The 16,187-nt window shown below is 43.8% G+C and overlaps 1 protein-coding gene across 2 annotated transcripts in view; it reads left to right on the top strand.

Moving 5' to 3' along the window:
- Positions 1-16,187, top strand: part of LOC146860022 (uncharacterized) — a 269,057-nt gene that overhangs the window by 150,418 nt on the left and 102,452 nt on the right. For both annotated transcript variants that reach the window (XR_014978762.1, XM_085643785.1), the window contains exons 10-12: positions 4,772-4,960; positions 6,079-6,317; positions 8,909-9,125. Coding sequence is in view for 1 of the 2 variants with exons in the window: in XM_085643785.1 (XP_085499911.1) it covers positions 4,772-4,960; positions 6,079-6,317; positions 8,909-9,125 (645 nt within the window). In the remaining variant the exon portion in view is untranslated. The remainder of the gene's footprint in view (positions 1-4,771; positions 4,961-6,078; positions 6,318-8,908; positions 9,126-16,187) is intronic.

Here is a 16,187-nt window from a genome sequence, read left to right as displayed (position 1 = left end):
CGCACCGTGCGCGCACGGAACGAACTGCGTTAAGTGGGCGCGCACGCCACGAATGGCGTAAAGTAACTTAGCATTTAAAAAACCGTACAAATTCACTGAAAAAACCATAGGTTTCACACACGTTATAGTTAGGAATTAGCATTTAAAAAACCTTGCAAATTCACAGAAAAAAACATAGGTTTCACACATGTTATAGTTAGCGGAAATTTTACTGATAAAAAACAAGTGAAATTCCCCCGTTATAGTTAGTGCAGGCAACTATAACTCACGCGACCGCAATCTTCTGCTGATGACATATGTGTCTTTATGAAAAAAAAATATTTGTAATATATGTATAGCTAAAAATGTATGGAAGAAGACATGGGCAAATAAGTGTCTAAATACAGTATTAGCATCAGCAGAGGATTGCGGTCGCGTGAGTTATAGTTGCCTGCACTAACTATAACGGGGGAATTTCACTGGTTTTTTATCAGTAAAATTTCCGCTAACTATAACATGTGTGAAACCTATGGTTTTTTCTGTGAATTTGCATATATATATATATATACATATACATATACATATATATATATATTACCTACTGGCGGTCGCCAGTAGGTAGTTATAGTTAGGACCACGTTTCCATAGGAAATCCGCAACATTCTATTTTGAATAACTTTGGCGCCGGTCGACGAATCCTCGCGAATTTTTCAAAATAGGTGGGGCGCTACGCTCCGCTCCTACCCTGAAAGTCTCGGGGGGATTCGTCAAGCGGGGGCTGAGATAAAAGGGGGGTCCCAAAACGCGTTTTTTCCCATGCATTTTTCCATAGGACCTTTAGACAGGGCTACAGCCCGAACGGCTGAACTGAATTACTTGAAATTTGGCAGAGAGGTAGTCCTCAGGTCAAGGAAGTGCCTTTTGTAGGTTTGGTGTAAATCTGTTCAGTAGATTCTGAGAAAATAGCCTTTAAATCAATATATATATCTGAGCCAGCTTACGGTGCGCTTACGGTACGCTTACCGTACGCGTACGGTGACGTGCGCGAGCGCGATTCTGATTGGCTCTTAGATCTTAGTAAACATTCGAATCGGCCGAAACCAGGAAGCGGCGGCCGCCATTTTCTCTCTCGCACTGAGAGAGATTTTGAAAATACAAAGCACAAAAACATGTAAAGGGGCTGTTTAGACAGCTCACACACACATAGCCAAGATGGGGGGGTCCCCAAAGATCCCCCAAGGCCAAAAACGGAATTTTTTTTTTTTTGCTAATTTCGCCGATTAGGCTTACCGTACGCGTACGGTAAAAAATTACATAAAAAAAAAAATTATCCACACTTTCCCCACCCCGTGTGCAATTTGTGGCCGAAGGCCACCAATTGGGCATGGCATATAAAAGGGTAACAAAAAATATAATATTTTAAAAAAACAAAAATAAAAAAAAAAATTATCCACTCTGTCCACCCCGTGTGCAAATGGTGCCGAAGGGCACCATTTGTGCATGGCTTATAAAAAATACGAAAAATTAAAATATTACCTTTCAAAACGAAGTGCATCATATGTCCTCCATGTGCGCACGGTGCGCGAAGCGCATCGTGCGTACATGGCCCATCTAGTGTAACGTGGGCACGCGGTGCGCGTAGCGCACCGCGTGCCCACCGTGCGTGCACGGCACTAACTGCGTAAAGTGGGCGCGCGGTGCGCGAAGCGCACCGCGTGCTTACTGTGCGCGCACGGTGCGCGAAGCGCACCGCGTGCGCACGGAACGAACTGCGTTAAGTGGGCGCGCACGCCACGAATGGCGTAAAGTAACTTAGCATTTAAAAAAACCGTACAAATTCACTGAAAAAACCATAGGTTTCACACACGTTATAGTTAGGAATTAGCATTTTAAAAACCTTGCAAATTCACTGAAAAAACCATAGGTTTCACACATGTTATAGTTAGCGGAAATTTTACTGATAAAAAACCAATGAAATTCCCCCGTTATAGTTAGTGCAGGCAACTATAACTCACGCGACCGCAATCTTCTGCTGATGACATATGTGTCTTTATGAAAAAAAAATATTTGTAATATATGTATAGCTAAAAATGTATGGAAGAAGACATGGGCAAATAAGTGTCTAAATACAGTATTAGCATTAGCAGAGGATTGCGGTCGCGTGAGTTATAGTTGCCTGCACTAACTATAACGGGGGAATTTCATTGGTTTTTTATCAGTAAAATTTCCGCTAACTATAACATGTGTGAAACCTATGGTTTTTTCAGTGAATTGATATATATATATATATATATATACATATATATATATATATATTGAAGTCATCTGATAATTAATGAAGTATGAGGTCATAAGATCATGAGCATTGCATTTAGTGAGTGAGTTATGGTTTGCATGGCAGGCGTGCGAGATATGGTTTGATGAACTATCGTAACTGGAGAATTTCAGAGGGCGTTCGGTTCTTTTTCATAATTTCATAACCATAACTGTTCAATAGCTGTGATGAATATATATGTATATATATCAACGCTCCAGTTTCAAAGAAACATTCTGCACTCGCGGGGTCCCTTTGAAATAACTTTATCTGCAAGGACGCGTTTCGGCTTTATGCCTTTTTCTGCTTGCTTCATAAATAAAACATCACTGGCATGATTGTGCTTTTGAGTTCATACCTGGATCTTCATTGGTCACTGCACAATGACAGGAGAGAGGATTGGATGATCATGGGCCTATGGCAATACCCCATTTCAGATTTTACATATCATCGGCGTACTTTGATATATTGATATATATTGTGCAGCATGGGCTTGGGCGGGCACAGCTGACTATGGGATGTAACAATATATAGGGTGTCATTTAAAGTAAGGCAGACCTGCTGACTTTTTCAAACGGTGAGAGCACCAAAATATTGAAAGCAGGCCTATTGGCTTTATCAAGGGGTAATTACCTCCCATATTACATTACTCATGACAAAGTAATGGTAAAGTCATGAGAAGCCTGTTTTTGGAGCGACTTATGAATTTAGGACACGCCTTCTATAATTTACAGTTTTGCTCATTTATGTTGGGTTCCATCAGTTTGAACTGCAGTGCTATTGAGGAACCCTATGGCGATATATACTTTAAATTCTTTATTATTTTAATATCAATGGATGATGTGCTTTTACCTGTGAAAAATAAGCTAAGCATGTGCACACTATTATCGGATGAGCAGATGATTATTATTTTTTTTAGTTGTAGGTTTCTGTATTCAAGAATTATCATTACTTATACATGTGCCTGTGAACTATGTCATATATTGAGATGTATATGCATGGGTGCGCTATATGTTTTACAGTGTCCTTATATGGTTTCCATTATCTATTCAGTTCTATGATTCACTTACTTATAATCATGATATATATATATAGGCATGGAGTTGCTTAATTTATCCCAAAAAAGTATTGGGTTTGATGTCTGACGCTTACAGTACTGTACATTGTCATTCTTGTTAGGCTGAGGGAAATGACTTAGTTTTCCGTAATGGACATGTGCACTTTCCCTCTCCTAATGCATTAATTATTCTTTAAAGTCTTCCAAAATGTTTTTAACTGTCTGCTTTTATGGATTTTAGTGGCCGAAGAAAGTATTTTTGACTTGACTTGACACTGGTTGGTGAATGTTAGTGGGAACACAGAAAACGTAGGTCTTTACCCAGGAGTAGAGGTGTGGTTTATTCACCTGTTCTAAAGAAGTCTGCATTATACCTTGATTCACTTACACTGATGTAGATCATGCAAAGGCGTTGAATGGTCACCTTTAGCTTGGGCTTGTGATATAAGGTAGTAGAAGTATTAAGGCAAGGCAAAGCTAAGGCATACCACTTGCCATTTGCATTTTGTTGTAACATTTAATTTATCTGCTATACTCTAGAGTGTTTTATCTATGGGCCTCGCTTGAGTCTTGAATAGTTTACCATTACCTGGACCTCACATGAGATTTTACATAGTGTATAATTACTTCAACTTACCCAAGACAATTGTGAATTTTTTATCGTCATTCAAGAACATCAAATGAAATTCATCCACCACCCCTAAACTACCTGGGACAATATGTTTTGTAGAGGATATATTGAACTTGGGCTGTGCCTGTAATACATAATATATCTAGCATATTTTATCATTTATTCATTCTTGTTGCTAATTCCTGGCTAATTTTCCAATGTCCAATATCTAATGTATAAATGTATTTTCTCCTGTATTCCTTATTCTATCACTCAGACGTTCTTGTTTTTCTTTTATACCCACATTTTTAGGAGGCCATGTCGCGTGTCTCATCCTTTCCTCTCAAAAATGGAAACAATGTTTTTTTCTTCCTCAAAAATAATATTTCTGTCTGTCATTCTTTGTGTTAGAACCAGGTGAATGTAGCGTCTCTTGTCTTGTACTGAGATGTCTGCTTTTCTTCCTATTTCGTCACTGTTTTTGGTCAGACAGGTATAAATACCATTTGTGATGTGACTATTCACTGCCAAATGCTTTATTTCTTCTCAGTGTTTTTTGTGATACTTCAAGCCTGTCCAAATTTCTGACAGTCTCACACAACAATTTAGAAGAGTTCTTTAGTGCTTGTGCAAAGACAAAACATTGGCAGTGTGACCTCTAAGGTGGACAGAGCCACTCAGGTATGGCAAGGATGGTATTGATCATCATGATCACACCTATCACAGCATTATAATGTTCCTTCTGTGCTCTAGTGCTTGTACTCTAATCTGCATGTATTTATCTCCTGTGCCGTGTGTTTTATCTATCCAGGAGAAGGTGGAGCTACATAAGCGGTCGGAAGAGCTGGCCCTGGAGCTTGAGCGGGCCAAGATGGGCCGGGAAGGTTTCAATGATCAAGTCTCAGATCTCCATGTAGAACTCGTTGGTGCCAAAGCCCAGGCAAACCGCCAGGACCAGGAGAAGGTCCAGATGAAGGAAGAGCTGGTGATGTATAAGCAGGTAGCTCAGCACCTCATATTAAGGCTGCCTACCCTCAGTACCCATCAATAGTTGTATCAAAAATAACAAAATATGGACATTGTTTTATTTATATACATACAGGTTGAGGCCATAGATAAAAGAAGTAAAAGATTCAGTTACTTATTAGTCCTTGCTATAGCCATTTAGTTGGCGAGCAAGGGCAGTCCTAGAGTCATAGTACACATGGATGATGAGTCAAAGAGGGACAAACATTGTTTTTAGAACCACTATAAGGATAGTTGTTGGATTGCAACACACATTTATAACAAGATCTAGCAGGGTAGGCCATAATCATAATGAGCCTCTCAAACACGAGCCTGCTGTATATCATAGATGTATGCAGTGCACATTGTCAGTGGACACTGAGGCGAAGATTCACATCCGGAGAATACAGGTGATAAATCAACTGTCGGGTCAGATCCTGACTGAAGCACTAGATGACATAGACTTGTGCAAATGTTTGGTGAGTCCACTGTGTCCAGGCTTTTTTTTCAAGGCATGTATGACCCTAATAGCGTTGTACTGGCTGGGCCCAAAGTTTAATGCTGCAAGCAATAATTGATAGGCAGTTATTCAAAATGCTGGGCACAGATTCTACATGGTCTTGCAACAGGTGACCATTCAGTATGGTGCCCATGACTAGGATGCATGTTAATGTTGTCAAATCACAGAACTGGATCGGGGAGCCAATATCTGCAATGTGTTTGCCATTCTTTGAGTAGATTAAGAGTTTCTGTCAAACATTTCTGCATCTTCTGATCTTCATGGTCTTGTGGTGTTAAGTGATTCCCTAGTCATCAAATCTGAGAACCAGTTTGTGGCACTGCGTGAAAACCCTTGACCATAATTGAATGCAAACAGTTATCCTTCGTTGATATGAGAAGTAAAGGGACTTAGTAATGAAATACCTGCAATAAAAATATTTGCATTTTCTCCAGATAAATTTACAGACTTTTGGAGATAGTAAATTTGACATTAACTGCAGTATACACAGCCACACAGAGGGCCAGATTGTTGCTGTATTTTATCAAATTAGTGGTTTGTGTTGATAACTAAAAGATAGATGAGTTTGAACAGTGGTGCTTTTTCTCTACCAGGTGCATGAGAAGCTTTCCTCTGAACTGGGACAAACCCAACAGAAGTTAAAGGCCACCCTAGACAAGCTCCACCAGCTAGAGGCCGAGAAGAAAATCTTCACCAATCAGGTGACGGCTCTTGAAGCAGAGAGGGCCCAGCTTCTAGGAGAGAAGGAGGTGTTGATGTCTGTGGTTGAAGGAGACACGCCAGGCCAGGGGGACAACATGGAGTCACTGATGAAGCGCTGCGAGGAACTGAGGTACAAGGGAAAGAGTGCAATCAGAGCAGGAGGGAGGACTCGAGATGTTGTTTTACACATTGTTGTTTTGATATCAATCCTCTTTGACTGATAAATCGATCTCTAAAACCCAGGCCATTGTCTGTGACTAAGACCACAACATAGCTGCACCAAGTAATGCTTATCATTCGTAGTATATTAATTCCACTTATTGTGATATGCATTGACTTTAAACAACCCTAAAAATCAAGTCCAAGATAGTTATTAAGAATTTTTTGGGCACTGAGGCCTCAATATTTGAAGACCCGAATAATTATTGAGGTAGCAGTCCTCGGAATATGCCAGCCTTACACCAACTAAGGTCTGCTGTAGGAGGGTGGGCTTAGATGTTGGAATATCTTCCTTCTGCCTCTCAGTTCCTAAAGATTCAGAGGATATTGTCTATTGGGTTCAAAACTATTTGTTTCTGGGAGATCAAGAGAACCTTCCGTAATCTCTAAAGGATCTGTGATCGCATGTGACGATAAAAATTTAAGAAGAAATCAGTTAGGATTAAAATGGGACCTGGTAAAGAGAACGGGATCCAAACAAACTTACCATTTACAAAAGAGAATTGTATGCCATAAAGCAGAGAACAGAGATCCAATAATGCTCAACATATCATGTAGAATATGACAGACAGACATCAGTGTAGCACGACCAACAAAGAGAAAATCTGGGCTCAACCAAGATCCTTTGGGGAATTTCAGTCAGGTGCATGGTGCATGGTGCAGTATGGCTTTAGTTTTGCTGATTAACTATGTACTCGGAGTTTAGTATTAATGGCCATTCCAGACTGTGTGTCGTATCAATGAACAGCAGGATTTTTCCCTTTAAACCCACGACCTTGTCTGTGCTATTGAAAGGAGAATGGCAGACACCTGACAGCTTCAGAAAGGAGAAAGGACCAATAAGATCGTAGCAGCCCTTAAAGAAACATTTGTTTGCAAAATAGAAAGCTGATCAGTCTGAATGAAAAGAGGTGCCTTCCTTCCTTTACCTGGTGAGTCTTCTGGCTGTTTACTTGGGAACAACATAAAATGTATGGTGGTGAATATTGGCCGCAACATATTGTTCCAACAAGCGCGCCGTGTGTGCTGCAAGGGTGGAAATGGATGATAGGCGGACAGAAGAAAATGTAAAAAAAACAATAATTCCATGAGAATTAGAGACACTGTTGAGATAAGCGCCGGGAAATTAAAGTTAATGATTTGGCAACGTTTTTAAATTAACTCAAGAGATTTTTTTTGTCAAATATATTTTATCATTAATTAAAAAAGAAGTACATATGGAAAAACATTAGCAATACATAGAAATCAGAAATTAATCTCTAATAGTGAAGAATTAAAAAGATAAAAAATAATACATAATAAATAACAACTGGATAGGGATAAAAAATAAATAGAACTGATCAGATAAATATAATGAGTGATAACCGATATTACAAATTCATTAACTACTAAGTATAAACCCTAGAACGATGGGACAGAAGGAATATCTACGTATATCCAGTAAAGTCAAATATGAGTTTGTATTTCTTGGTAAATAAGATACATGGGGAGGAGAAATTAAAATAGGAGAGAAGGAGGAAAATAATTGAAAGAAAGAGAGATAGAATGGTGGGAAGGGACATCTGCTACACCTATAAAATATTAAGCTAATAAAACGGATCCAAAAGGATGTTGAGCTACCAACCCTTGAGTAGACAAGTCCATACAATTATCCAAGGAACGCCATACGTTGCTAGCAATTGAAGGCAAATAATGTTTCCTTTCAATCACAGTATGAGCTCCACGAAGATATGAAACCCACACCCACCAGGCATGGTAAGTAAGAATTAGCTCGAGAAATTTGAGCATCATGTCTGAATGAAGACAATTGAGGTAGTGGCATAGAGTGCCTTATATGTTATAGGAGAAACTCATGAAAAGTTGTTAAGCAGATACTGAGTTTCTGAAGACATCGCAGTCTAGAGTTGATATCCAAAAACTTGTGATTGAAAAGCTTTAGTTTTCTTCAGTGTTATTTTTCCTACAGCGAAGGTTTAGATAGCATGGAGATCGCCCTGCTATATTCAACTTTTGCTGGATGCACCATTACCCTACATTGTGGCATTAGAAAGCATTAACGAATAAAAAGAAAAATATAACTCTAAAGAAAAATAAAGCTTTTCTATTACAATTGTATTGTTATTATCACGATATCCATTCTAAACACCGTTTGGTTCAATATTGAGTATTTAACCTATACGCTTGGTGTGTACAATCAAAGAACTGAGTAAGCAATCCAACTTGATTATAAAAGCACCACCCCTTAACGTATTGGTACCAAATCAGGGTGACTAGGGCGAGCAAACCCCACTCTCAATACTACTTCCCTGCAGATGAGTATTCGCAGGGGCTGGCTGGGCAGAGGAGGAGCATACATGGGAGTGGTGAGGGTCAAGTAGGGGTGCCACATCCTGTATGAGGCAATTGGCAAACATCTGGTCATGAGTATGTGTGGCTCTAGTGGAAGTGTTTTGGCTGCGGATGTGTGGTATACCCTTTTGTCTCTGCCGTTGTGTCTCGTAGAGTCTCTCAGGTGGAGTTGGAGAAGGAGAAGGAGGCTCTGGAAGTCCGCTGCGAGGAGCTGAGAGCAGCGCACCAGCAGAAGCAGACGGAGATAGCCTCCCAGCTGCAGGATCAGCAGCAGGTGGCCCAGTACTGGAAGGAGAGATGGCAGCAGGCAGCCGTAAGACTAAAGACCAAGGAGGATGCGCTGGAAGAGGCAAACCTAAAGTATCCAAAGGTAATGGCTAAAGGAGCTGTGATCTAAGCATGATTACAGCCACTATCACACTCATGACTTGCAAGCAAAACTGAGATGGCACCAACAACGAAATGGCTGAGGAACCATCCGTCCACCTTGCCAAAGCTTTGTGCATCCCTTCAATCCTGTGTTCGCACAACCCGTGGGAGGGGAGTTTTATCCATGGTATGCACCTAGGGTGACCAACCCTCCGTAAATTTCACGGACCGTCCATTATTTTAGTATGATGTCCCCAAGGCGTCCGTAATTTCGGGTCCCCAAATTACGGACGCGTTATAGACATCATGCAAGAATCGAAGTGGGAAATTTCAATAAGGTATGATGTTTCCCTGCGGGAGGTCTCATGAGTTTAAAAGAATTCACTCGGGCCTCTTGCAATAATCTTTTGATCTGTAGTTTGAGGCTGCCTGGACCTCACGCAGACTGTGAAGTGGCCCATTGTCATTCTGACACTGCAGCTGATTAGCGCTTATTGAATGACAGTGGGCCCAATTGTAGTGACAGCATGTGGTCTCCTGCATCAGATATGGGGAAGGCATTCTGCTTTTGTCTTGGCGCCATGCTGGAGAACTTAAAAAAAATAACTAACAGCGTTTTCCCTGTACATTTAAACATCAGATTTCAACATACAAATAAAAAAATACTATTTAATGTTTATTGTTACATTAGCACAAATCTTGATTGCAGAAAGGGCCTGATGTCGCTTTGCAAAGCTGCGCGCATACTGAAAAACTGTTAAGTGCACGATTGTCTTAACCTTATATAAACTTATTTTGAGTTGTATTTATTTTAGTTGTCTATTTACTTACTTATATATTATTGTGCGACCTCCTCTGATATGTATGTAAAAAGTATGTTTTGTCCCAAATTTTTGTCCTGAATTTTGACCTTCTGTACTGAATGTTTATCCTGAATTTTGACCCTTTGTCCTGAATTTTTAAACTGATCGTCCTGAATTCGCACCCATGCCAGTTGGTCACCGTATATGCACTAGAGGCATACTACTTTGTCTATTTTGCCTATGAAGTGAAGGTCTGGGATGACGATTCCACTTCATAAACAAAATTGAGAGAGCAGGAACAGGAGAACACTGTTTAGCCCCAAGAGGCCTGTCTGGCTGTCCTGCAGCTATACAATACAAGCATTTGCAATGCAATAGGTCTCGCATTATTAAAGTTTGAGCTATTGGTGTTGCATTATTTAGCAATGCCTATAGCTCAAACTTTAATAATGCAAGACCTATTGCATTGCAAATGCTTGTTTAGGGGAGTGTATGGTGTCCCCTTACTCTCTACTCATTTGTTCCTGCCACACTACCAGGGTGGAAGCTATTGTACCATCCCTCCCTCTTCTCTGTGCACCTTTCTGACTGCCACAGTACCAATGTAGATGTTCTTTTGGCACCTCTCCCTCTCCCAGTGTGGATGTGCCAGTGCAGATGTGCCTGTGTGGACGTTGTTCTGCCACTGCTCCCCCTTGCCCTGCACTCCTCTGCACCTGCCACAGTGTCAGTGTGGATTCTGTTGTGCCATCTTTCCCTTTGCCAGGTACCCACCTGTGACTGCCACAGTGCCGGCATGAATGCTCTTGTGCAGTCTCTCCCTGTGCTCCGGACTCACCTGGGACTGCTACAGTGCCAGTGTCGATGTTGTTGTGCCACCTCTTGTTCCCATATCTTAGTGCCCGGTGCCACTGTGGGTGATTGTGCTGCTGCTTTCTTTTATATGCCCCCATCTATGACGACCACATTGTCACTGCACATACTGTTGTGCCAGTTTCTGTCTACATGTACTCACCTGTGACTACCACTGTGACAGTGTGGGTGCTGTGCACCACCTCTCACTGCCATGCAAGCATCTGCGACTGCCACTTTGCATGCAGTTATGCCACCCCTCCACCACCCATTAACTTGTACTCGTCTTCATTTGTGCCTGCCACTGTGCCAGTGTGGATGAGGGTGTGCCCACTCTGTCCTGTACTTATCTATGCCTGCCATGGTGCCAGTGCGTATGCTACTGTGCCACCCCCTTCTGCCCTGTTCTCATCTGTGCCCGCACTATGCCAGTATATCTTCTGCTGTGTGACCCCTCCCTCTGTCCTGTATTTATCTCCTGGCACGGTGGCAGTGTGGAGGCTGTTGTGCCCCCCTCCCTCAGCCCTGGACTCACCCATGTCGGCCACAGTGGCAGTGTGGATGTTGTTGTGCCCACCCCCTGCCCTGTACACATCTGTGACTGCCACGGCTCCCCCTGCCCTGTACACATCTGTGACTTTCCAGTGCCAGCGTGGATGCAATTGTTGTGCCACAGCTCCCCCTGCCCTGTACTCATCTGCGCCTGCTGCAGTGCCAGTGTTCACTGGAGGAACCTCTGTTCACATGTGTTCATTGGTTCAGGGTGCAGTAGAGAAGGCCCCCACTGCACAAGAAATCTGCACCCTCAGATACCTGTTTATTGGGGGTGCCCAGCTCAGAACAGGGTCGCATGCAGAAGTCAAAAGTATGGTACCGCCATTTACGCGTCACAGATAGAGCGAAAGTAAAGCCTGTGCATGTAGTCACGGAAACCATGACATCCTCAACCAAAGACGGAGATCTCTGAACGACCTGCAGCAATCAGAGACATGACTGGCCCTGTATGGGGCTTGTCGGTAGGAAGGGGCCGAAATACAGTCGGTGACATGAAGCGAATTTGAGAAATTACTTTGGCAAGCAAAAAAAATCTCCAAGCCTCTATCTCCAAAGACTGGTCTCTGCACAGGAGCACAAGGGATGCGGGCCTGCTGGAACCCACCCTGTGCTGTACCTGGGGTCCAGGCTGCTTACTGTCCAGTTCGAGGTTGTGTGTGTGCCAGGCGCAGCATAAATACCCAAGTGGATTACTACTTAATTTACACAATGTGTTACCTCGCGGGGCGCACGGGCACGCTTCCAGGGTGTGAGCGCACTTGCGCCGTGTCAAACGTCCCACTGGGGTACAGCGTGACAGAGCCCTCCTCTCAGCACATGTTGTAGAGGCAGAAGGGACAAACCTTGCATACTCAAATTCTGGCCCCAGCCCCCGCCCCCTGCCCTCCCAAGACAAGCATTTACAATGCAATGGTCTCGGCATTGGTAAAGTTAGAGCTATTGGCATTGCTCATGACATTATTTTTGTTTATGTGTTTGTTTTTAAAACATTTAAAGAAACGGCATTGTCATGAGCAATGCCAATAGCTCTAACTTTAACAATGCCGAGACCGTTGCATTGTAAATGCTTTTTTTTGTTTATGTTTTTAAAACATTTAAAGAAACGGCATTGTTATTTACAATGTCAATAGCTTAATCACTCTCAAAAGCGAGATTTATTATGCGAGCATTATTTGGGAAGTTTGGCAAATCCATAATTATGAGGAAAACGCTGCAGCATCGCAAAATGCCAGTGGCCCAGACTAATATGCATGATGAGTATTTGGATCCCATGCCCATTCCTTCTTTGTCCTCTCTGCTGAAACTGCTGTCTGAAGTGTCACATTTTATTAATACTAAACAAAAATCGCACTACCGTGCCAGGGCCAGACTTGGCGTTGATAATGATTGTTTGAAAAGGGAACTTTGAAAGGATACGAACTTGACCAATTCTGGTTTCAAAATATAAGAGAACACTGTAGAGGCATGCGTCTACCGACTGTTATATATAATTTGGGATATATTTCTTAATCTGTCGAGTTCAGCCACTGCATGATTATATTGTTGTCTCTTTATGAAACTCAGGAGCAGTAACATTGTCGTGGTGTCACTAGGGCTTCAAGTGGATGCTTTTTCAATATTATATACAAGCCACAGTTACTGCTAATTTATCTTATGCAACTAACAACGATTGACAAAGCCAATAGTCCTACCTTGTTGTAGGTATCATGTTACTTGTTGTATCATTATGCCTGGATGCAATGACAAAAGAAACAGCAAAATACAAGTCGATAGACCCCGCGCAACACCGCCCCCCACCCCCACCCATTTTTTTTTATCCCACTTAAAGCCCTGGGTAGGATACTCAACAACAGGGCCGAACTGGAACCCCAAAGTAGGCCTGGCAATTATGTCGGACCAGCTGGAGGGTCATGGGGGAGGTTAACTGTGAAGCACTTTTGCTACAGGAAACGCCCGATGCCCGGGCAAGCCAGCCCGGCCCTGCTCAACAACCCGTTCTCTCCCGCATTTACCTGTGATCAGGCGCGCAACACCCATTGAACTCAAAGCGCTTCAGCCCCCCCCCCCCCGTCGTGTGTGGCAGCCCGGGATGAGACCACTCCCTGGCCAGACACAAAGCCGCGCCTGAGCACTCCACAGGTCTTTAAAAAGACCATTTGCATGTTAATGAGGCCTCGCTGTTGGTTCACCCCTTGTTTCCATTGTGCAGGAAAAAGCATCACACGCTGCAGGGTCACTCACTGCCTGCCTGGTGAATTTAGAAAGTGCTGCGTAGTGTTATGCTGCACTACTAGTACTGTGCTAAAAATAGTCCAGGTCATGGGTGGGGGGATTAGTCCTGGCGACAAGCAGCTACTACTGTTATTGGTAGTTGAGCGCTACCAGTGACAGTGCGAGTACATAGCCGGTCTCTTCCTATCATGCAGAAGCCTCCTCACGTGTCCCGTATTGGACCAACCTGCGTCTGACCTAAGTCTCCTCCACAAGTTCGCCAGCCCCCAGCATAGTGTGCAGGCATGCGCCTCAGAGACAGACAGGACAGGGAAGAAGAAACAGCGTGTGTAGTGCGCTGCAGCAGCACTCTGCACAGGACTCGTTCACTGTGGCTCATAATGCTTTTTGGCACCCGATCCGCTGTATCTGAACAAACTTCCATCATAGTTTGCTTCCTGGCACTGGCAATTTAAAAATTAGGCTGCGCTCACCAGCGGCACGTTTCAGTGCAGAGGGTGGGTGCCACATAGCTATGGCTCCTAAAGCTGTGTGATACTGCGATAGAGTGAGAAAGAATGAAAAAGGGAGAAATATGCAGAGAAAGAGATAAACAAGATACAGCAAGGTGAGAGAGAGCAAGCGAGAGCAAGTAAAAGTGAAATAGATAGAGCAAAATAGAGACAAAGGAGCATGGATGAAAAGAGAAAGATGGATAAAGAAGGAGCACGTGATAGAAAAAATAAGAGAGACAAAGTAAAGTGCGACAGCGAAAAAGAACAAAGGAGGGAGAAACGCAGTGAGACTCGGTGGCTAAACAAAAGAGCGAGGCACAAAGAGCAGTAGAAAGCAATTAAGAGAAAGAGAAACTGAGAAGTGATATGAGTATGAGGCTGTAGAGGGGTAGGGGTGATCGGGAGGGAGGAAGGTGTTACTCAAATAAGAAACTGCCGTCAAAATTCTTAGAAGCTCTAGAGCAGGTCTGATCCCCACAAACCATCCAGCGTCTGACTCGTAAACAAAGAAGCCCGAGCCCAGGAGTGAGGGGGAGGGCACAGAGGCGCACCAGGAAGCGAGGAGGATTCGAACAGAACAAAGGGGAGGCATATGTGGCAGCCTCAGAACGTGGGTTCTTTTGGTGGGGGGCGGCATCAGTGCACAGCGGGTATACCATGAATTACGGGTTCAGAGAAGGGGAGTCACGAGGTAGGTGGGGGGGGGCAGTCGCACAGGGACAGCTGGCAGAAAACGAAGTGGAGCCCTCGTGGGAGAAGGAAAGGGACAATGGGAAGTGGGGGTATGTAAGGGGGAGCAGCGAGGAGAGCAGAAACAAGAGCAAGCACACACCACCGCCTTTCTCCGAGGCAGAGCAGAAATGCCTCGGAGAAAGGCAGCGTCGTTTTCGGATTCGGGGGCGTGTTTTGCTGTTGTCTCCTCCCTGAGACTTTTCGCAAAAACCACGCCCCCCGATCCGAAAAGGACGGGGCCTGATCGGAGTGACTAACCTCTTCTCCAGTGGCTGGCCAGCATTTACGAGGCCAGCCAATGGAGAACAGGGGAGAAGAGGGGCTGGATCAAGCCCCTCTTCTCCAAGTCATTAAATCTCCGACTTCCGGTTCTGCCTTTCGGCAGACCGGTAGTCCTCGACCTAAAAAACCACAAACACACACACCTGGGGATGCGCTCCCCCATCGCAGCTTCTGTAAATTGACGCATGCGCGGGGAAGCAGGGACCCTTCATTTCCATGGCGCACGTACACCTTGCTTGCCAGGGGATGTCCCGCAGGGCCCGGGTGGCGGGGGGACTCCGCTGGTGCCAGTTCCTGACACAAAATGGTCTGTAAATAAATACGAAAATTCATTGTTGGCGGCGGTGTTTGCTTTGAGAGAAATCTGCAGTTTAACACCAAAAAAAACAAATGCATACATAGTGTTTCTTCAGCACTGTTTTTTAGTTTCCCCCCTATGGTAAGTAGACTTGTTCTAGAGGTGAAATATCAAGCACTCAACAGTGAGGTACATGGCAACTGGACTGCGCTGGTACCCCACCGTGAGTCGGTGGGTGGGGGAGGGGGCAACACCCATGACTCATGTAAGTAACTGTCCACTCGAAGAAGGAGCGCTTTGTAATGACATCGAGCCTGCGCTGTGCCCATCAATGAAGCCGAAAATGGACATGTTTTAGGATGTGCCCAGGAACACACATTGAGCCATCCAGAAAAGCCTGGAAGCGAACTGCTACTTTCCAGCAACTTGTTATCTGACCTTGTGTCCTTGGTGAAGCATGTCCGAGCTTGTAACAGTAAGTGTTTTGGTAGGGGTAGGGGGGTTGGAAGAGCCGAGGCTACCGTAGTGTGCTGTGCAGAATATTACAAAAATCAAAGTAAAATAAAACAAGCCTGCGTGCGCCACAGCGAGCCATGGCCTATTGGTGTCTATTACGCGCACCAAGCGCGTAATAAGCGCGTAATAGACACCAATAGGCCATGGGCGGAGCAATGCGCCCGCCTTTGGCCAATTGCGTGCAGTCTTTTCTAAAAAGACGCACGCGAAGGCCAATCACGTACGACAAAAGGAATCGCACACGCACGAGCGTGCACGATTCCTTGGTCAGCCTGAATACCCCGTTTTTCACCTACTAA

The sequence above is a fragment of the Triturus cristatus genome, chromosome 3_1, assembly GCF_964204655.1.
Source record: "Triturus cristatus chromosome 3_1, aTriCri1.1, whole genome shotgun sequence".
Classification (NCBI taxonomy): Eukaryota; Metazoa; Chordata; class Amphibia; order Caudata; family Salamandridae; genus Triturus; species Triturus cristatus.
Note: the sequence above shows the minus strand (reverse complement) of the source record. Positions and strands in the feature narration are given on the sequence as shown.